General features: G+C 35.7%; 1 protein-coding gene across 1 annotated transcript; it reads left to right on the top strand.

Annotated features, from left to right (window-relative positions):
* The first annotated feature begins 3,149 nt into the window (after nt 1-3,149).
* LOC101892282 (gamma-aminobutyric acid receptor subunit alpha-2) lies at nt 3,150-22,994 on the top strand. Its single transcript, XM_020037572.2, has 9 exons — nt 3,150-3,410; nt 19,591-19,725; nt 19,799-20,067; nt 20,144-20,304; nt 20,359-20,486; nt 20,554-20,636; nt 20,715-20,917; nt 22,072-22,684; nt 22,752-22,994. Exons 1-9 carry the CDS (start codon nt 3,373-3,375, stop codon nt 22,889-22,891), a joined length of 1,770 nt encoding a protein of 589 aa, XP_019893131.1. The 5' UTR covers nt 3,150-3,372; the 3' UTR covers nt 22,892-22,994.
* The last annotated feature ends 657 nt before the right edge of the window (nt 22,995-23,651 follow it).

The following is a 23,651-nucleotide window of genomic DNA, read 5'->3' as shown; positions in this document are numbered from 1 at the left end:
TGCGGTTGGCTAACGAACTAACCAACGCAGCGGATGATGCGATGTGTATGTAAAGCATATGCATTTGCAATTTTTGGTTGAAGGACTACAGGAATGGGCAGGTAATGGGAGGCTTGTTAACGCATTTGCCATCATTCAAAAATTACAAATGCACTGGTCAATACACATATAGTGAGATGAAAAGACTGCAGAAACTCCAGACAGCTGTTAAAGTTATTCCAGTAACAGCTCATAATATTGTTTACAAGCGTACAAAAGCATTTTGGTGAGAATTTTCCAGAAAAAAAGTTATTCGTGATGGATTTCAAGCGTGATTTCTTTATATTTGGCTGGAAAACCACTAGTGGCTTTCGCGAGCACTCCAGCATTTAAATGTGAATAAATCTTTTGTGTCTCGTACCTTCGCTCGTTACCGTAGCTCGACGTCAAGTCGACGTGGAAGAAAGCAGCAACATCAGCAGAAATCGTTCCAAAAGTAAAGAAGCGACTTGATCGAAACCCGCGTTGCAGTGGCCGAAAAATGGCTCCTGAGCTGAACATATTGCAATATTCCATTCGGCAAATATTGAAAAATGAGCTCGGGGTAAAGCCATTGAAATTCCAAAAAGTGCAAGAACTTACTTCGCTTGGCCGAAAGTGGTGAACTGCCGAATTTGGTTTACTCCGATGAGAAAACATTCGTTGTCTAGTAGTTTGTAAACAAGCAAAATGATCGTGTTTATTTGCCAAAGAAGTCAGCTAAAAATGTGCACCTTCGGTGGGCCACTAGAACCCAAGTGCCAGCCATAGTGATAGTGTGGGCCGCCATAACAGCTGATGCTCGCTCTCCGCTCGTATTAATTGACCGTGCCATCAGAATAAATGCCTAATATTATCTCGAAAATATTCTGGAGGGTGTATTAAAGTCTTGTCACGCAAACCTTGGGCATTCCAACAGGACTCAGCAACATCGCACTCAACACGCGCCACCCAAGAATGGTTACAAAATGAGGTGTCTCGCTTCATTTCGAGCGTACAATGGCCACCAAAATCTCCGGATAAAATCCGTTGGACTATTGTGTCTGGAGTATTTTGGAACGCAAGGTTGGGACTAAAAAATACTAAAGTGTCGATCATCTCAAGCAAGCGCTTCGCCGGGAATGGGTCAAAATACCGCAGAGCAACATTCGGGCAGCGTGTGGCGGTTTCATTGGTCGTCTGAAAGCCATAATTCGTGCCAAAGGTGACCCATTCGAACAAATCTAAACTTATTCTAAAATTTGATACTATATCCGACATTTTTTTCTTTCATTCAATAAAATTTAAGAAAAAATGTAAAAATTATGTCGTTTGACTTTGTTGCAGTTTTTTTTACCTCACCCTGTATATGTAACGAAATTGATTCTCTTCAAATACTTTGTGATTTTACAATAACCACATACAGAAATGGAAAAATATAAATCAATCATAGTAACATATTTAGTACGGTGGGTGAAAGGGAAGACCAAAAGAGGCCTCCTGAGCAGAATAAGTGCTAAGAATCCCCTTGTACCGTTTTATACTAAAAGTCGAAAATCTACATTTCGGATTGCTTATTTGAAACAGGCATCGGGAAACAAGATCTTCTTTCCTTGGTTCGGCCATCGAATATATGTGCCGTTTTAAATCAAATTTGGTTGCTTGTTGAATCAGAATTAAAAGCACCATTATAAATATTATTATTATAATTAATTTATTATTTAAAAATAAAAATTTGAAAAACTCAATCAAGAGATGTGTTTTTTTTCTTTCTCAATCACTTTGGTATCGTCATAGAGAAACAGGCCCTAGAAATAAAATATGGCTGGAGAGGGTATATATCATTTAATACTGTTAAAAACTTGCCTCATCGAAATAATGGGGTCTAGGTCTTCATGGACCAAATTCGTTTCAGAACATTTGGAGTCGATCAAGCGATGTCCGTCCGTCCGTCTGTCTGAAATTATTATCCGATTTGGTCCAAACATGGTACATCGTAATATAATTATCAAACTTAGATCGAGTTCGGAGATGGGCAGTATCGGTCCACTCCTTCTGGTAACTCGCCCAGAAAAGTTTGAAATTTTCAAAAAAAAAAAAAATATATATATATACTACTGCACAGAAAGAGAAAGGATAATCTGATTTCGTTCCAACTTTATGTAATCCTAATATTTGTAGCAGTGCTAGATCAGGTGTGAAAATGGAGAATATCATTCCACTCCATTAAGTACCTCCCCAACAATGGTTCAAAATATTGAATATCCACGGCGCTCATAAAACGCGAAATAACATCCATTCAGACTTGGCACATCTCAATGTGTCTATCAAGACAAAACCTGTTATCAAGATGGTAGAGATCGCACCGTTTTTTCTGATTTCGCATAAAATTGGATATAAATGTTCGATTTTTAACTTGTTTTATTACTATTTTTTTCTGCTTAGTTCTGGTGGAGTTGGAAGGAGTAAACCAATAGTGTCCATCTCAAAACTAATTAGGTTAAGTCCAAGAAACCCTGATTTTCTCTATATTTACCGTTATAAAACCGATTTTCGAAGTGGCCCAGAAAAGCAAAAGGCATATTCGTCATTGGTGGGCTCCCACAAACCAGAATTGGATCATTAGAGCAAGTGTGAATTTTTTGCTGTCGCACAGTGTAATATAAAGTTATAGAATAATGACAATAAACGAATGTAGCGACTACAACTTTCAAAATTCACGTGCCTACATAGCACAAGTATAGGATTGGATTTCACGCGATTCAATACCACGAGTACGGATAACATAGTTCAAAATCAGACTCCTTTAGCTGTAAAATACTGCTATCAATTATACGTTAATTTAACATATCTAAGGTAACAAGTAATTCGACCATTATTTCTCAAGTTTTTTTTTTAATCAAACTAAAAATAAATATATAATTTCTTATCCAAATATATGTCCATCCAAGCACCATCATTTCAATTACCGATTTATGAATGAACGTAGTCCACATGTAGTCATATGGAATGTTGATTTCTGGCGCATGCTCTTATTGCATTCGTTCCACGAGTACAATGCACTCCAAAACTGAACATGTGGGATGCCCAACACAGTCCCACTACAAGACATTCTTATTTGCGCGCCAAAATTCCAAAGCAACATTTGTTGTGAGATTCATTCGACATTTACTTCCTAGCGTCCTAGCCGGTGGCAACGTACCAAAGACATACCTTAAACTCGGTGACAGTTTCGATTCGGTCTTTAGTTGCACAGCAGACATCCTGGCAGCAAATACGGTTGAACGCAAAGCAAAAAGAAATTAAAAAAAAAAATAAATCTTAAAAAATTAAAAAAAAAAACGATAACCGCAATTAGCGTTTGGTGTGAAGACAATGTTTATCTGCAGACGTCCTCTGTTGATTTTGTGGTGGTGAGTGTTGTACCTGTCGCCATGAAATATGAATCAGTGCTGTGTGACAATGTTAATGAGCTCTGCATCCGTCGATAATCGAAATCATATCAGTGTTCCTGATGATTTACGCGATGTCGCGCTTTCGCCTCACAATGAGGTTCTAATGAGTCAACTATGTCTATTATAAATTGCCAATGGTGTCAAGTGCTTTTAGGACTACTCCATCATACTTATAACAAGAAATTTTAAAAAATGTCTAGTGTCGTTTCCAATCAATTTTCAGTGGACGAAGTCTGATGAATAATTCTCCTTCTCTTCAAGCGGATTATAATGTCAAGATTGCTTTTAAATTTTGGGAGATTTTAGTGAAACATTGCGTTGAAGGAACATTACGGAAACAATGATTAACGTGCTGAGTGAGTGGCAACCTTGAAAAATATGAAAACATAGTGGGTGTGGAGAAATTCAACATTTAATTAAAGAAGTGATACAATCAAAGGTTGTTTTTTCAAAAATTTCAGTGAAAAAGGACATATTTATAGCTATAAGAAACTACAAAAGTATTTTAAAATTAAAATTTGTAAAAAAATCAGTGAGAAATCTCCGCATTCTTATAAATTTGAAAATTGATTCTTTTAAAATTTTCAATTTTGTAAATTTTAAATGTATACCTTTTAATGTGAAATGATCATAACATTATTTTATACCATCCACCATTCTATGAAGGGTTTATTATCTTTGTCATTCCGTTTGTAACTCCTCGAAATATTTATAATAGACCCTACAAAGAATATATATATTCGAGATCAGTGTAAAATCCTAAGACGATCTAGCGAAGTCCGACTGTCTGTCTGTAATCACGAACTTTCGAACGAATTGAGATATAAAGCTAAACTTTTGCACATATGTTTATTTTGCCAGTAGAGTTAGGTTAAGTTCGTAAATGGACCATATAGGTCCACGTTTTCATATAGCCGTCATATAACGATACTTCACGATATTCGGCATTTTAATGATCTTAACGACATTATTCACCGGAATTGTTTCGAATTTGCTATTTGAAGTTCGAAATGGACACTACAGCCTCAAACAAAAAATTGTCTGTGCAGGTTCACGTCTTCGTATAGCCCCCATATAACGGTACCTCCCTATATTCGGTATTTTGATTTTGATTTTTTAGCGACATTATTCCCCGGAATTGTTTCAAATTACGTAAATTAATGGGAACTACAGTCTGTGACACAAAAAATGTCTATGTATTGTCTATTTTTAAGATTTTATCAAAAATTTTTAACGGAATTTATTTTTTGAAAATTTCTAAATTCGTTCGGTGGAGGGTATTCAAAGTTCGGTCGGGCTTACTGTTTTTTAACTTTTTTTGTCCAAAACAAGAAACATTATAGCAAAATAAAGTGAATACATTCAGCAACTTGGATAACGTTCTAAGGGGGAATATAAGCTATTGCTTGCCAGTTCATCCGTCTGTTAGAGTTTTGCACAGATATTATTGGTTTCGAATACGGTGTGTATGTGTTCATACATATTAAAGTGTAGGACCCACATAACGGCGTTTTCATGATGTTGTCTATTTCTGTCGAAAATTAACTGTTGTTGGTCAATTCGGGTTCTTAATATATAGAATATCTTGCTTCCAGCAAGAATTTTCGCTATGGATCTTCCATTTGGCAAGAGCCAAATTAAATAAAATGCGATATTCAAAGTTTCTAAAGGACACTAATCCCCTCAGTACATTCTGAATTCCGATATTTAGAAAGCAAACAGAACAAAGATATGTTGCTCGGTGAAGACGTTTACGCGATTATATTGTTTATTTGGGTAAAGAAAAATATAATATTTTATTTTAAGTAGCTTGTTCGTTATTTGGCATCTCGTTGGTTGAAGTGTTCCATATGTATTTTCCCTGTAGTATTTTCAGTACGTGTTAATCTAATTTGGAGACGAGCAATATGCTTCTGGTACATGCCCGACAAAAATCTCAAATTTAAAAAAAAAAAAAAAAACTTAGCCCATACTCATGGTACAATAAGGAGGTAGAATAGCTTCGTAAAACTACAGAAATACAGCCCTGAGGCAATGCCCGCTTCCTATCAGACTCACTCAAAATTATATACAAAAAGTTTTCTTTTTTTCATATTTTTCCTCATTTTTAAAATGGGCTAAATAGCGCGAAAAATTAATGGAATGCCTGGAATTTATCTCAAAAATATGATTCAAACTCTTCGGTCTTTCAGTTTCATGACTAAACTGACTGGTTAAAAACTTTGATGCGCGAGACATAGTGTACGTGTCTTCCAATTATTGGTTTTGAAAATATTTTTATTCATTTTTCAAAATAATAAAAAATACACAATATTGGCAGAAGTCGGGCACGCTTAGAAAAAAATTGTAATCAGCTGCTAGCTCTATATCAAAATCACTTACTTAGTGTAGTTCAAACTTGGTACACGTAAAATATAGATAATACATGGGATGGATCGAAAATGGACAATTTTGGTGAAGTCATTCCTGTACCTCCCCCACACAAGATGAAAATTTAATTTTCAAAAATTTCACATCCTAAAATCAGATGGTATACATATATCTGTCGGAATACCAACTAAAACTTTCCAACCTGTAAATATAACGACAGGCATACTGTAAGACACTTTACCCTTTCTAAACAACATAACATGCTGAATGCTTCAGTTCACTTCCGATCATACAGTACATGAATAAATACCCAAAAGATAATTATTTTTTAATCGCCGAGACGAAAGTGTAGCCCTTTGTCAAATAGCCAACCAACCAAAATTTTATTTTTAATTCTTTTCAGATCAGTTGTAATGAGTTTGTCTCATTAAAGACTGCTTTGGTGTTGCAAGACATGGTGGTGTTTAATTCAAACTTTTCCATTTGTTATTTGTTTAAAAGTTCCCATTCAGTTTTTTATTTAATAGATATTAATTATCTATTTTCGCCACCCAATTAACTTTTTAATATTAGCTTGTTTAAACCATGTCTATTTTGTATATAATTAAGTTCTGCAATTCAATCGTTATACAATTATTCAATATTGGCGTTTATCTTTACTGCCTGCCATCATTTCCACACACATAAAACATTTTCTTTGAATAACTTCCACAAAAGTAATCCCACCAAACTGCTGGTCAATTTACTACAAAAGTCTTTATCGTCAAGAACAAATTTCATTTATCGATTTCCATTGCTGCTTTCTTTGCCCCGAACAGGAAATATATATCATAAAAATTACTAATGCTTTCGGTTACAATGTAATTCCCCCCCAAAAAAAGGGGAATGTAACGCGTCCACAATCACTATGTCCGTCTGTCTGTCTGCTTTGGGCTTCCATTACTTATTTCGAATATGGTAATTGTTTTCAATTTACTTGACATTTTTATTCCAACCGTAAGTGATTACAAAGTACAGTATTCGGTCCAATTGTTTTGGGTGGTGTTACTTTGAATATTGAGGAAATTATTTGCATTTTATTTTGTAAATTTATTATGATTTGATTTTGATGGAATATGGATCCATTCTATCAAAATAAACCAATAAAAATCTACATTGCGATGGATTTTTATGTTGCAATTAAATTTTAAGACTTTCTTTGGAAAAGTTTGCATAAGTAAAAAACGTAGAGAAACAAGTAAAAGGCTTCTAGTTCGGCAGGATGAGGTAAAAAAAAAAACCTTTAAAAGCTAAATTATTAGGATTCAATATTCAAACGGGTTCGAATACAAACCCCAAGTGCCACCTTTTTTCCTATTCCTTTGAAAAATATGGGTAAAATGATAAAAATCCCGAATATCGGGAGGTATTGTAATGTGGAGGCTATACGAAAACGTGGATGTTAACAAATGTCCTTTTCAGTAAGTAGCATATATTGTGAACATCAACGTCCAAATATTAAACGGTTTCTTTAAAAAAAATCGGTTAAAATCAAAAAGACGAGCTCGTAGAGGTAACAACATATGTATGCTATAGAAAGACCTAAAGAACATAGGATAGAAATGGAGCCAAAGGACGAAGACCTCAGTACAAGCTATAAATTTGGATTCTTAAACAAATCCGTTGGAAAATGCGGCTACAATCAGCAGAATATCTAATACAAAGAAGCACTTCAAAAAAAAGCTCCTGTTTTTGTCTCGTACCTCCTGCCTTCAGTATTTCCAAAGTTTCTGCCTCAATAGTAGCACCTGTATTTAAACATTTCTGATCACATTTATCTACCAATATGGCTATAATTTAAAATTTTAAATTTTAGTGCATCCAAATGTACATAATTTGGACTACTATTTTGTATTTTGACATATGGCCAAAATCCAACTTTTAAGTATTTTCGAATAACAGATTTTTCAAAAATTTAAGTTTTCATTTGATTTTGGCATGACGATTTTATATAAAGAATCTAAAAATGTTTAGATTTTGTAAAAACCATTGAAAACCGGCGGGTCGACCATTTAGAAAGAATTTGCAAATTTTCAAAAAAAAAAAATCCGTTGAAAAATACTACTAAAATCAAAAAATATAGAATAACGTGTATTCCCTATTACCGTTATATTGGGGCCTGTACAAAGACGTGGATCTGAATAACAATTTTCGTCATAGGCCATTATGATATTCAAATAGGAAATTCCGGTGAACAATGTACAAAAATCATTAAAATAACGAATGTAGGAGTAACAAATTTCGGTAAAAATTTTTCGTTAAAATCATAAAAATACCGAATATAAGGAGGTATCGTTATGTGGGGCTATACGAAGACCTGAAACTGCATATGCAATTTTCTGTCACGAAATTTTATCAAATATGAAATTTGATAAAATTTCGGTGTATAATAATCATTCAAATACAGAAGAAAGGGAGGTATCGTTATATGGGCCATATTCAATATTCTGGACGGGCTTCACAGGCACAGGCTTCTAAATTTGAAAAATATTATATTGACAGCTCTATGCAAGGATGTTTCTATCATAATGGGAACACATGCTGCCAATTTATAGCAAATTCATGTTGAAAACATCCAAAAAAACTTTTAATCTGTCGGTACAGTTATGTAAGTCCTATACCAAAAGTCCTGCAGACCTTACACACATATGACAGACGGACGGACATCATTAAATCGACATAAAATTTTATGCTGATCAAGAATATATATACTTAGTAGAGTCTAAAATTTATATTTCGAAACGTTACAAACGAAATGAGAAACTTAACATACCCTTCATACTATGGTAGGAGGTATAACAAGTTAAAAAGCAGTAAGATCGGCCGGGCCGAACTTTGGACTTTGAATACCCTCCACCATTTGGAACGAATCTAGAAATTTTCAAAAAATCAAATCCATTAAAAATTCTCTTAAAATCTTAAAAATACCGCATATAGTCGTTATATTAGTGTCTATACGACATGGACCTATATGGGCATTGTTTGTTATGAGCCATTACCATATTCAAATTCGAAGCTTGAAATAAACGGGGAATAATGTAGCTAAAATCATCAAAATACCGTATATAGGGAGGTACCGTTATATCGGAGCTATACGAAGACCTGGACCTGCATACACAATTTTCTGTCACAGGCTGTAGCATCCATTACGAACTTCAATACGACATCTCAAACAATTTCTGTGAGTATTGTGCCTAAAATCGTCAAAATACCGAATATACTGATATATGTGGCCTATGCGAAGACCTGGACCTACATAGATAATTTTCTGCCAAAGACCCATTACGATCTCCAAATACGTAATTTGAAACTACTCCGGTGAATAATGACGTTAAGTCATCATAATACCGAATATTAGGAGGCTCTGTTATAGAGGGGCTACGTGGACCTTCACAGACAATTTTCTGTCATAAGCTGTAGTAACCATTACGAACTTCAAATGCCAAATTTGAAACAATTCCGATGAATAATGCACTAAAATCATCAAAATACTGAATATAGGGTGGTACCGTTATATGGGGGCTATACGAAGACGTGGACCTGCAAATACGATTTTCTGTCTTAGGATGTATTATCCATTTCGAACTTCAAATACCAAATTTGAAACAATTCTGGTGATTATTGTCGCTAAAATCATCAAAAGCCCAATATCAAGAGGTACAGTTATATGGGGGCTATATGAAAACGTGGACCTACATGACCCATTTACGAACTCAACCTGCCCACTGGCAAAATAAACATGTGTGCAAAATTTTAGCCTTCTATCTCAATTCGTTCGAAAGATAGAGTAATTAAAACAGACAGACGGACAGACAGGCGGACATCGCTATATCGACTTAGAATTTTACTCTGATCAAGAATATATATACCTTGTTGTGTCTGACATTCGTATTTGGAGGAGTTACAAACGGAATGAAAAAGTTAATATACCCTCATAGTGGAGGGTATAAAAACATACAAAAAATATCTTCCCTAAAAATGTCTGAGGTACCTAAATCTATTTCAAGCAATTAAGTAATGGCCATGGATATATGGGCGTATGATCGACGCATTAAATTTAAAAGAAAACGTATACGCCAATTGATGATTATCTAAAGGTCCTTCAAGCCACAAATTATATTAACAAATAAATTAGTGTGAAAACAAACATTCTATCATTTTACCCTCTTGTTTGCAATGTCTGGATCCGTAAAACCATTAGCAGTTGTCACACAAGCAAGTGATAGGACGGCTTCTTCGCAGAAAAAACAATTTTCGCTATAAAACATAGAAAGAAATCAAACAACTACTTTGGTTTCATTATTAATAAACAAATATTCATTCATTTTGCTCGCCAATTAAATAACATGATTCTGTGAAAATGCCCATGCAAATTTAACAACTTAGGCGTCCAGTATGTTCGTGTGTGCGTGTGTGTTGCCTCTAAATTCTCACAAGAAATTCCCAAACTAAATTTACTTACGATTATTAAATTCACACCCAACGTAACCACACACATACAAATTTTCGACATAGAAGACAATAAAACCAATGGACACGGTTGATCGACCGAACAAACAAGCCAACAGACCGACCGACCACCATGTACGTAGCCAAATATCCATAAGGGTGTCTTGGACAATAACGGAAATCGATAATTATTAAGCGATAATTGAAAAGCAAATCATGCCAACCAGCTGCCAAAAAGAAACAAATAACCCCAACAACGAATTATCAAAAGACGCTCTGTCGAGATGTCATGTGTCTGCTGAGGAATTTACGCAGAGTGCACCCTTCAAATTAAAACCAGTGATGTACGCAGCACAACCACAGTGAACAAACTGTAAATAGCTTACACTAGTCGAACTGGCAAGCTGGCAGGCAGGCAGGCGGCAGAGCGCCAACCACTCAGCCAGCTTTAAAATAAGTGCATAAGCATAATTCCCACACAACATCATCATCATCTTCGTCGTCGTCGTCATCAATAGAATTATCTTTGTCGACCTATGATGGTTGAATTAAAAAAGGGGGTTATGGGGATTTACGTACTCGACATGTCACAAAGCTACAGACACACGTTTGATATGTACATTTGTTAAAACCTGAAAATAACTTAAAACTAAATAATCATAAAAGGTAAAATGTTGAGCTAATCAAAGGCGAACATTTTGTTCTAAACTTGTAAAATTTTGACAACTGTACTCATCAATATCTGCTATTTATTAACGTTCCTCCGAAATATTCATATAGGGCAAATCAAAAGTAAATTTTATTTGTAAAATTTCGAAAATGTTAGAATAACAAAAATTTCGAAAGGAATATCATTATTCGATCATTCGATTTATTATCATTGCAAACTTGAGCTCTTTTGGATTTCAACTAAACACATCGTTTATAGAATGAAGGAAAGTAAATCTCATGATTCACTTTTTTATGCGAATAAAGCAAAAATTGCTTAAGCTGCCACACTAAACAAAAGTTTAGGTTAAGTGCAATGCAACAAAGAGCATTCAAGAGCAATTCCAACAAGCGAACCAACACTGGGTGACTACATACATACAATGTACATACGTACACACATGTATTTACTTGTGCATGTATGTGTTATGATATGGATTAGATTGAATATCGGATACTGAACAAGTGTTCGCCTTGTTGCACGTTCAAGTGAGTGTTGCCTCATCAGATGGAGCCTAGAGTGACGCAATTTGTTCATTATTAAAATAAATAAGCAATTGTTGAAGAGTTGGTCAAGATCGATTCGAAAATAGTTTGAACTAGTTTCTAAGATTGTCTGTTAGTAAATTTAATACAAGGAAATGTATAAACGGCATAAGAGAGAGAGAAAGAGAGAGAGAGAAAGAGAGATTGTCAAATGCCCCTCTAAAAATTTTGTCATTAATATCAGGAGTTAGACGAAATTTAATATCATCTGAAACTTATAGGGTGACATAAAAAACTACAACAATGTCAAACGTCATAATTTTTATTATTTTTTTAATTTTATTGAATAAAAGCAAAAAATTCCGGAAATAGCATCAAATTTTAGTATAACTTTAGATTTGTTCGAATTGGTCACTTTGGCACGAATTATGGCTTTCAAACGGCTAATTAAACCGTCACACACTGGCCGAATGTTGCTCTGCGATATTTTGGCCCATTCCCGGTGATGGCCACTTTGGCATTTTTGAATGCCAACCTTGCGTTCCAAAATACTCCAGACACAATCGTCCAATGGATTGGTATCCGGATATTTTGATGGCCATTGTGCGCTGGAAATGAAGCCAGGAACCTCATTTTATAACCATTCTTGGATGGTGCTGAATCATGATGGCGATGGTGCTGAATCATGAATCAAAATGTTTGCGTGACAAGACATTTTATACAATTCGGTCGATTAATACGAGCGGAGAGCGACCATCGGCTGTTATGGCGGCCCACACCATCACCAGCTAACCGAATTTTCAGCTGACCTCTTTGGCAAGTAAACACGAACATTTTGTTTGTTTACAAACTGCTGGACAACGCATATTTTCTCATCGGAAAAAACCAAATTTCAAATTCGGCAGTTCACCACTTTCGGCCAAGTGAAGCAACTCTTTAGCTCTTTTGAGTCTATTTTCCTTCTGTTGCAGTGTAAATTCTTGCACTTTTTGGAATTTCAATTGCTTTAGCCCGAGCTCATTTTTCAATATTTGCCGAATTGAATATTGCGATATGTCCAGCTCACGAGCCATTTTTCTGCCACTGCGACGCGGGTTTCGATCAAGTCGCTTCTTTACTTTTGGAATGATTTCTGCTGATTTGCTGTTTTATTCCGTCCACTTCCTTGACGTCGGGCTACGCTACCAGTATCATGGTAACGAGCGATGCTACGAGACACAAAAGATTTATTCACATTTAAATGAAATCACACTATCACGCCTGAATTTGGTTGCAGTTTTTTCATGTCACCCTGTATAAACCAATAAACGGAAACTCAGTACTATATATTTCCGATAACTGAACACAATTAATACCTATTGGTACCATTCATACTCTCCTTGTTCAAATTTCTAAAAATGTTGTCTTAACTAACTACTCTGCCCAAAGAGCGACCATCATTTAAAATTCTACGATGTTAAGTCATTCCGTAATATATATTTACATATATGTATGTGAAATCCGTTATTTCATCGACATTGACTTTTTAAATACATTTGAAAATTATTTCACCCTAATCCCTTCTCTCCGTTATCCTGTGGACACATACAGTCACACATAAAATTCGTTACATCCTGACTTGGTATAAATGCCATCATATCTTAGCTTTCCACTCTTAACACTTTCGGGGGATAATTCTGTGGCAACAATTTCAAACTGCCTATGCGGGCTATGCCGAGGTATTCAAAGTTGAACAAAAGCTCTGGAAATATGGAAAACTATTTTGCAAAATGCAAACTTATTAAAGTATTAAAGCGCATTAATGCTGGCATTCGGGTGGTGACCCAACCCAACTCGTCGCCACACCCCCCCATCCCCCCCTTCTCTTGCCAGCTAAACACCAATAGATAATTTGTGGCAAATGTGGAATAGATGTGCTATGCCACCCTTCTATAATTGTACGCCAGCGTGTATGCCAATGCATTCGAGCGTTGTTGCGGAAGAGGCAAATGTGATTACATTCACACTCACAAACACACACAGAGACACTTCCATAACCATCTTTCCTTACGCTCTCGAACGACTGCTGCTGCTGCTGATGATGATGTTACATGTTTAGTGTCTTTGCAAAACACATTTGTTGCTGTAGCTGCTGGCTTTAGCTTTTATGTCCTGTCAATGCTATTGCTGTTGTTGCAACATGACATTGCCGTGAATATAGCCAGTGGCTAAATACTTTTACCTTTTTGGTATTGCTTACCCTTCAATGTTGACCTGTTCAGTGGCACTGCCACCCGCTACCAGGTGAACTATTGAGAGATCGCCAAGTAGTGTGTTACAATGAGAAAGCTGATTTCACAGATTAATACATCATTCGGTGTCAGCGGTGGCCATTTTCGTCTTACTACGAGTACAACCTAACAGGACGGGGTAAGTGCGGATGTCTTGAATTAAGATGGATCTAAGAGTGTGGGTATTGGATTTAAATAAAAATACCATTTATGTTCGCTTAATACAAATTGATGTGGCGGTGAACAACCTTGTCGCAATCAGCTTCCAGTGGCAACGATATCTTGACCACTTTTCTGGTAGTAAGCCGCACAAGTCTTTAAGCGGCCACATTTATTCATTCATGTTGCTTACACGCTTGAGGCCCAAAACAGCTTTGGTTTTTCTCTTTTGTCTACTCGATGCAGTGACACAATGCCAACGAAAATGACTCTAAATATAATTTTATATTTATTGGATTCTAAATTATTTGTAGCGGAGGGTTGGTTAATTTCCCCTACATTCGAGAGCGTATATTTTTTGTTTGTCATGCGGTTGCGTACCAAAGGATTTGAACGTAATGGTTAAAATATGTGCGCATTTTCTGTGTGAGATCAATGTTGACTTTAAAAGGTAAGAAAAATGGTTTCAGAGAAAACTTATTACTCAATTTAATACAAATATTCAAATGGCATGATTGTGATTTCAAAAATATATCTATGTCCATAGAAATTGAAATATGAACTTTTTACGCAACAGATGTAGTTCGGAATAATTTGAATCAAAATGGAATTGCTTTTTTTGATTTGAAAAATTAAAAAGTTACTAACGTTCTTTTTCGATGGTTTGGTGGTCGGTCCATGCCGAATTCGTTTGTCTTCCATTATAAACCTATCAGTATTATATGACATTGCACTGCAAATGCACTCCAACAGAAAATTCTTCAAATAAAAAAACAGTTTCTTCTGGCATAAACATTTCAGGAAAGTTTTGTGAAAGGATAAATTTCGTTAGACATTCGTATGATTCGGTATATATTATGGGCAAGGTTGTTAAGAAACATGCCAACAATACTATGAAACAACTTTCTGCAATGGTTGTAAAGATGCCCAAGGATTGTAAAAGTGTTAATATAGGCATATAGGGAAGATTGAGCATAAAGGAACAGTTTTGACATCACTTGGACCAAATCGGATTGCAAAAATGCCAGAATATGTGGCGAACCAGGGTAAAGATAATTACATAGTTTTTTCTAATGTATTGAATATGCGCCACCTAGGTCTACGTTTTGGAAGTTTTTATCATTGTTTTTAACATTTATTGTAAACTGACATTTTTATTCCCAGTGTGTAGGAAACATTCCTACACATACCTCAGGTGGCGCAAAAGTAATTCTCCTATCAAAAAATGCTATACATTTTACGATTGGCCTCTAATGTCAGTTTTGTTTTGACATTTTTGTAGAAAACACATGCAAAATGAAAGTTAATAAACAATGTTACTCTACACTGCTGTAGAAAACGGAATATTTTTGAACAATAATCTTTGGCAACTCGCCTTGAAGAGACTGGCCCAACAAAAGATGCTGCCAGGCGTGGCAGACCTCGGAGTATCCGTTCTGCAGAGAATATTGGTGCTGTAGCCGAAGATGTCATGGAAGCGCCGTCGAAATTAACCGCATATGGGTATCAGTCGACGGTCTTTACAGCGAATTTTGGTACAAAGTTTGATGTTTCCGCACAAAGTTTAGTTGGTGCATCAGCTGTTAGCTTTTGACCGCCAATCGTGTCTCACATCCTTAATCACCACCAAGAAGAAGATGATTTTTTCATCAATAATAATCATGAGTGATAAGGACCATTTCCATCTTAGCAGGTACGTACAAAAGAAAAATTTACGCTTCTGGAGTATTGGAAATCCGGGTGTAGCCCACGAAGAGCCATTACACCCTCTCCAAGTCAATGTATGGTGTGCTGTTTTTGCTGGAGGAGTCATCGGAAATTTTTTCTTCGAAGATATTGAGGGCCAAACGGTTACTGTGAATGGTGAGCGCTCTAAAGCAATGATCAACGACTTTTTTTTTTGCCACAACTTGACGAGTTGGGATTGAAAAACATGTGGTCCCAATATGACGGTGCAACGGCACACACTGCATGCATTTTGCCTTATTTGACCGCTCCAGACTTCTTTTTGTGGGGTTTTCTAAAGTCGAGGTTTTATGTCAGCAAACCTCAGACTGTTTCAGTTCTTAAAGACAATATCCATCAAGATTTTGAGGACCTATCGCTGAAAGTTTTGGCCAAAGTGATGGAAAATGCCATAAAAAGGGCTCAAATGACAATAAACTGTAGCGGCGACAATTTACATTGCATTGCAAAAGAAGAAAAAAACTAAAAGAGATTTTTTTTTATTTGTGTCACATTTTTCTCCTGAACTGTTTCGAAGTTGCTATTTGGAGTTCGCAATGAATAGAATCTCCTATGACAGGATTTTTTCTGTACAGATCCACGACTTTGTATAATCCCCATATCACCGTACCGTCCAATATTCGATATTTTAGGAATTTTTGCTACATTTTTCTACAGAATTATCTCAAACTTGATATTTGGTGTTCGTAAAAGGCGCCGTATTCTCTGCTAAATATAGCCCCCATATAACTGCACATCCAGGTATTTTGATAAGTTGTGTCACTTTATTCACCTGAGGTGATTCAAAGTTGGTATTTGGAGTTCGACATTTTTAAATAGCACCAATATAGTTTAAACTCCCGATATTAATGATTTTAGCTATATTTTATAAAGGAATAGTTTAAAAACTCACGCTGGGAGTTCGAAATTTATTGAAATTTGATATAGATTTGGAAATAGTTGTCAGCATTTATAGATATGTTATGAGGAGTATTGCTTTTAAACGGACGGTTGGCGAGCCGAACTCAACTGCTTCTTTGATTTAACTATAATTTGTATTCATGAAAGGGTATTTTTCAAAACGAATCCCAGACAATGGAATGTATGAAAAATACCTGAGGCCTATTTGCAAAGGTTTCCATTAAATTGAAGGAACATTTTCCAAGTGGTTGAATTGTATCTGGGCATTTTGGGATCACAGTAGAAACTATCAATGTAGTCCCATCGCACCTATGAAATATATATTTGTTAATTCTCGAGTGAATTTTTTATGATGCAGGGTATACATATTGTGCCTAAGAATTCTTTTCACGTGTAATCTAAGTCTGTCGGTGAGATCTATATATGGGCTCTATAATTCGAACTTTTCAATAGACCTCAAAAATAGCCTATATTCAAGTTGGTTAGTTATCACACAGCAATGAATTGTACACAAATTCATTTTATTCATTTCATAATTACACACACACACACACACACACTACCCACCTACTTAGCATTCAATGTCAGGCGGGAAGAAAACAATGGGCGGACTTAAATAAAAGAAATTGCTGGCTTTTCTTTTTTTAAACAAATAATAAAAACGGAATTTAATAGTTTGACAAGTATATAATAACAACATAAAATGGAGCATAACAAAAGACCGGGTAAACGGCTTTCCACGTCCGAAGGTGTGAAGAATGCAAAGAAAGCAGCAACGAATCGTTCATTTTCCATTTACACATTGTTCCATTTTACGTGTTGGAACATTCCTTAATGACATATATCATGCTAAGCAAAAAATTGTATAAAGACCCAGAAACTCTGGACAGCTAAAATACCACACAGTTAGCCACATTAAACTCAAACTTGCACCAATTTCGTCCCTCATCGTTTTTTTTTTTTCGTCTTCTCTTTGTCATTGTTTTTAGTTGAAATTTTACGAGTCTCTTGAGACATTTTCCTTTTAATTCACATTCTCGCTCTCATTGTCCTTAGCATTTGTGCTGATTGCTGGCAAAAATGAGTGGCCTAATGACGATGAACGAGATCAAGTCTTTTAGTTCAAATTAGAATTGACATCATGGCAGTGATGCTACCGCCAAAAGGAACCAGAATTGAAGACGGTGCAAAGGTTCTCGACCCCCAATAATGGTGCATTTGTGGCATATGTGATGCGATAGCCATGTGTATGTGTGGTCTGTGTAAGTTTCCTTAAGGAAACCCAGTTTCTGATAACCATTTGGAACTGCTGTGCCCTAGTTAATATCTACGCACGGCCAGCGAGTAATTACAGAAGATGAGAGTTGTAAAATAACCAAATGAAAACAACAAAGAACACACATGTGTATTTTTTTAACAGTTGTCGTGGAACTATAAACGATTTTATTGCGATAGGACAATAAGAAAAGTACATAAAATAAGTCGTCCATCATGGCGAATATCCGTTTCAGAAAAAACAGTCTGATTTTGTCATTCAAATTAAAAAATCTCGGATGTATGCATACTCGGATAAATGTTGACGCTTTACGGAGGAGGTGCCAGAAGAAGTGAGACGATATCGTTCTTAATATCCTCAACCATATGGCTACAGAGGGTATATATCATTTGATACGGCCAAGTACCTCCCGATATTCGGTAGTTTGATGATTTTTGCCACAGTTGTCTAAAAAAAATGTCTAAAAATTGGTATAATGGTTCTAGCTCGTATGGCAAAACATTGTATGTATAAGTCCTTGTTATAGCCCCCATATAACGGTACCTCCCGATATTCGGTGTTTTGATGCTTTTTGCACATTTGGATTTGTCCAGAAAGTTGTAGCTCAAGTGGCGAAACATTGTATGTGTAGATCCACTTTTTGGTAAAGCTCCCATGTAACGGTACCTGCCGATATTCGACATTTTGATAAAAATTGATATTTTTAGCTCATAATGGGTTCTAGCCCGGTGGCAGAGCATTGAATATTTAGTTCCACGTTTTCAAATACATATAACGATATCCACCGATATTCGGCATTTTGATAATCCTAGTCACATTTGTTGTTTTAAAAGATTTGAATGATGACAATCCTTGAAGTATAAAATTGTCTATAGAGGTTCCCTTTTTGGTATGGCCCCATATAACGGCCTCACTCACTTTATGTTTTTTGATAAGTTTAACTGCATTATGCAAAAGGTCTTACTGGTATATGAAGTCTAAATTGAAACACGCTTCAATTCAGATACTTTTATATAAAAATGTTTCCTTTACCCAAAGGTAGAGGGTATTAAAAGTTCGGCCCTGCCGAACTTAATGTTTTTTTACTTGTTGTGTAATAATATTTTAAATTCAGCGAGTCAAATTTAAATTGGGTTTTGGTCGAAACTGATTTTTTAGGTGTCACATTCTTTGAGAAACAAACATTAAAACGTCAACTTTAACACTACGTGTCGGGATAAATTCAGCTGTTTAAAATCATCTGAAATAACTTGTCTTTCAATGGCTTAATGCTGTTTCTGAAATTCTGTTAATTTAAATTTATTTTTTTTTGTCATGCTTCTCCCACTATCTGGTTTTTAAAAGTTGTATTTTTTAGACTCCTACCAGAGAGTAGTGGTTAGGCGAATATATTTGCAGCTTTAATGATTCATGGTCAAACGTTCAATCCTAATTTAATTAGTTTAAATTTTTTTATTTAATTTTTAAAAAACATTTCCAAGAAAAATGTTGAATACAGGTCCAGGCATTTTTGTTACTTTTTAAGTTTGGGATTCGCAATTCTATATAACTTATATAGTTATTATTTTTTTACAGCTGCATAACTTAAATGTTTACACTTAATTGTAACTTAAGAGTACTGAAGGGCCCGAAAAATTAGTACACCCAAAAACTTAACATATAAATGATCCTATGCAAGAGCAAATCATATTTTGCGATTTCAAATGATATAACATTTTTCTACACTCTTTTTCAGTTTGATAATCCTGATAGGATTCCTAAAACTCCAATGCCATGGCATACCGACAGCAACGTTGATATTAATGGAACACAATTGGAATAAGAACAAGACAATTGAAACGTACACTAGCACCGATAATACAGATTCTGAGTGAGTTTTTCAAATAAATTCAGTTTATATATTTTTCAAAATTTGATTTGATCTGTTACATATCCCTTAACAGAACATACAATGAGAAAAATGACTATGCGGATAATATTATTCCCAATAGGGATATTGAGAATGCCAACACATATCGAAGAAGGCGATTTCCTGGAGATTACACCACCACCCAACGAGTGACGGTATTCAAATCTAGTCATAATCTCTCTGATCCGAATAGTATGCGGAAACGCACTGCCTCAACGGATATGTTGAGTCGAAATATTTCCATACTCTTGGAAAATCTGCTCAAAAGTTATGAACAATCACAATTGCCGACACATGGGCAAGGTATGGACGAAAGACAACTATGACAGAAATTCCATAAATTCATCTTCGAAAATTATGTATCATTTCTTTCCCTAAGGAATACCAACGGTCGTTCAAACCAATATTTTAATTCGTAGTATGGGTCCTGTGTCCGAACTCGATATGGACTACTCAATGGATTGTTATTTCCGTCAATATTGGAAGGATAAGCGTTTGAGTTTTCAGGGGCCCATCAAAAGTCTGTCGTTGAGCATAAAGGTAGTAAGCATTCTGTGGTATTCATAATTTATATTGAAAACAAATGTTTTTTAGATGCTAGAAAGAATTTGGAGACCAGATACATATTTCTACAATGGCAAGCACTCTCACATTCACACCATTACCGTGCCCAATAAGCTATTACGTTTGGACCAGGATGGAGGCATTCTGTACTCAATGAGGTATATTTAAAGAGAAAAATTCAGTGTTTTATTTAAATCTCTAAATGAGAGAATAACGTCTTTACAGACTAACAATCAAGGCTACATGCCCCATGGAGCTGAAAAACTTTCCAATGGATCGACAATCTTGTCCTTTAATTTTCGGCAGTTGTATGTACCATAAATACATATGTCTCATTGCGGAGAGAGCATTACTCTTCTTCTTTTCCCATTTCATTCTTATTTCAGATGGCTACACTAGCCGCCAATTGGTCTATGAATGGAGAGGTGGTGATGATGCTGTCTCTTTTGTACCGGGCATGACTCTCAATCAGTTCGATTTGATAAGCATGCGAAGTCGTAATCTCACCTATGCTAGGAGAGAAGGTGACTTTTCCACACTTCATGTTGCCTTTAATTTAAAGCGGCATACAGGATATTTCTTGATACAGGTAAGGCAAACAACAGGGGAATATGAATCAAATATCCTTTACCGACCACTTTTAAAAAAACCGATTAATAAATTATAGCTGAAGATGAGAAACTAAACAAGTAAAAAACAGTTCGGCTAGGTCGAACTTTTTATACCCTCCTCCATTTGGAAAGAGACTTTAAAAATTCCGGTGAATAATGCCGCAAGAATCAGGAAAATATATAATATCGGGAGGTACCGTTATATGCGCGCTATACTAAAACGTGGATCTATTTAGACAATTCTCTTCTAAGTGGTAAAGTACTCAGAAAGATCTCCTTGTGTGGATTTTAAGACAATACCATTGAAAAACTTGGCTCAAGTAATCAAAATACAGAATATCGGGGGATACCGTTGTATTAGGGATATACGATATCGTGAACCTATATAAACAGATCTCTTCCAGGAGGTAAAGTTCTCACAAAGAACTCTTTATGCGAATTTTCAGACAATTCCGTTGAAAAATGTGGCTTAAATCATCAAAATACCGAATGTCGGGGTGTACCGTTGTATGGGGGATATACGATATATTGGACAAAGGACTCACAAGGAACTCCTTGTGTGAATTTTCATACAATTCCATTAAAAATGTGGTTAAAATCATCAAAATACCGAATATCGGGGGGTACCGTTGTATGGGATTTTGGACCTATATAGACAATTCTCTGTTAAGGGGTAACGTACTCTCAAGGACCTCCTTTTGTAAATTTTGCTCTTTCAATACGAATTGACAGGCACATACCATTCGGTACCACTTTCAGTCATATGTCTTTTCGTTAAAATCACGAATTAACCCAATCGTTGCCACGGTACCGTATAAGGTACCAGTATCAGCCATATGTATTTTAATTGAAGGAAACACAAGACCAGATTTGTAGAAATTTTTGGATAGAAAGCAAATGTCTTCGTAACCAAAGGGTGGAAGATCTCCCCAATTCTGTATAACTTTTATTAGTCACTCCACTATTTTCTAAAAAATCATTTTGTACACGATCCCTTACCAATGGAACAATATTTCTAAGTATTATTCGTTCGTTTTTAGTTACTTTTTAATATGTATTTATGATGTATGGTCCTCATTTTAATCATTAAAATTTATAATACATAACCTCTTTATCGTCCGCTAATACGTAGGTCTATGTTCCCTGTATACTGATTGTCGTCTTATCCTGGGTATCATTTTGGATACATCGTGAAGCAACAAGTGATCGTGTTGGGTTGTGTGTCACCGCTGTCTTAACACTTTCCACAATTAGCCTGGACTCACGCACCGATTTACCCAAAGTAAAATACGCCACTGCCCTGGATTGGTTTCTGTTGATGAGTTTCTTGTATTGCATTGCCACGTTGCTGGAGTTTGCTGGCGTCCACTATTTCACCAAGGTCGGGAGTGGTGAAATACCCACAATAAGCGAAGACGAATGGGAAGATATTGAAGATGAAGAAATTGATGACGACATTGACAACGAAATCGAGCTGCCATCGATGAGGGAGAGCAACGAGTCATTGGCAACTGATATTTGTCAAAATCAACCGGGTGGTTTTCGCAAACGCAACGCCATGATATGTCCCATCTACAACGATCCGACGCACATCTTCCAATGTCCCTCTTCGCATACCTCAACAATGGAGAGGACAACGCAAACAGAACCTCCGGTTATTTCCAAGGCTAAGCAAATGTGGCTCTGTTTCATTGGAGATGTTAAATTTCGCAAACAAAGAGAAAGGGAGGCGGCTGTACAAAAGGGTAAAGTTATAGCTTTCAATTTTGCGATTTTGTAAATATTCAAATGTTTTTTCAACCCCTCCTTCAGGAATGCGTTATGTAAACAGTGTCTCTCTAATTGATCGCATATCCCGAATTGCCTTTCCCATGTCATTTGCGTTGTTCAATCTGCTGTACTGGGTTGCATACGGTATGTTCAAGAAGGATTTTGCATGGCCCAAGGGTTAAGAAATATCCCCCGTCTGCTCATTCGCTGTTACACTCATTTAATCCTTTGTTTGATTGATTGTCAACCGAGAACATTGTTATCAAATAATAAATAAGTAAATAAATACATTGTTGAAAAATATGAAATCAATTTTTGTTCTTTTTATTTACTCTCGGGTAGGTTAGCGTACTCATCGATGCTGCAAATGTTTATCTTAATCACGACATGATAATATTTGCAGCTAGAAACCACCTCAAGCAAACACAAGAAGGAGCTCTGTGCTTCTCCTTTCAGTTAAAGGTGTCTGCGAAATGCAATGGAACACCACCTCTGTGACTGTCGTAGATATTCAAAATTGACTTCATTAGCTTTGCAAATATTAGAAATAAATCAAAACATCAAGACGTTTGTTTAATCGAAAGGGGTTAGCTAATCAACAAGAGTATTAAGGCGTACATCAAATCAAGGCATTTTTAATTAAGTGAGGGGAATTCGATTACCCGGACTAAACATATATTTTTGTCCTTAGGACAAAAAAAAATCTTGTTGGATATATGGGAGGACTTTTTGCGAATTTTGTACATAGGAACTTACAAATTAAGAATATTTATATTATTTATACACAAATATATTTTCAATTAAATTATTATATAATAATATGGATACACTGTATTTGGTACATTTTTGTGCATTGTTCTTTGTAGCACTAATATTCATTTTTTATATAGGGTGATTTTTTAGTCACAATTATAACTCACCCATGAATCGTCTTTCAAACGA

Source organism: Musca domestica, unplaced genomic scaffold (genome assembly GCF_030504385.1).
Source record: "Musca domestica strain aabys unplaced genomic scaffold, Musca_domestica.polishedcontigs.V.1.1 2, whole genome shotgun sequence".
Lineage (NCBI taxonomy): Eukaryota > Metazoa > Arthropoda > Insecta > Diptera > Muscidae > Musca > Musca domestica.
The sequence above is the reverse complement of the archived record's forward strand: the minus strand, read 5'-3'. Positions and strand labels throughout refer to the sequence as shown.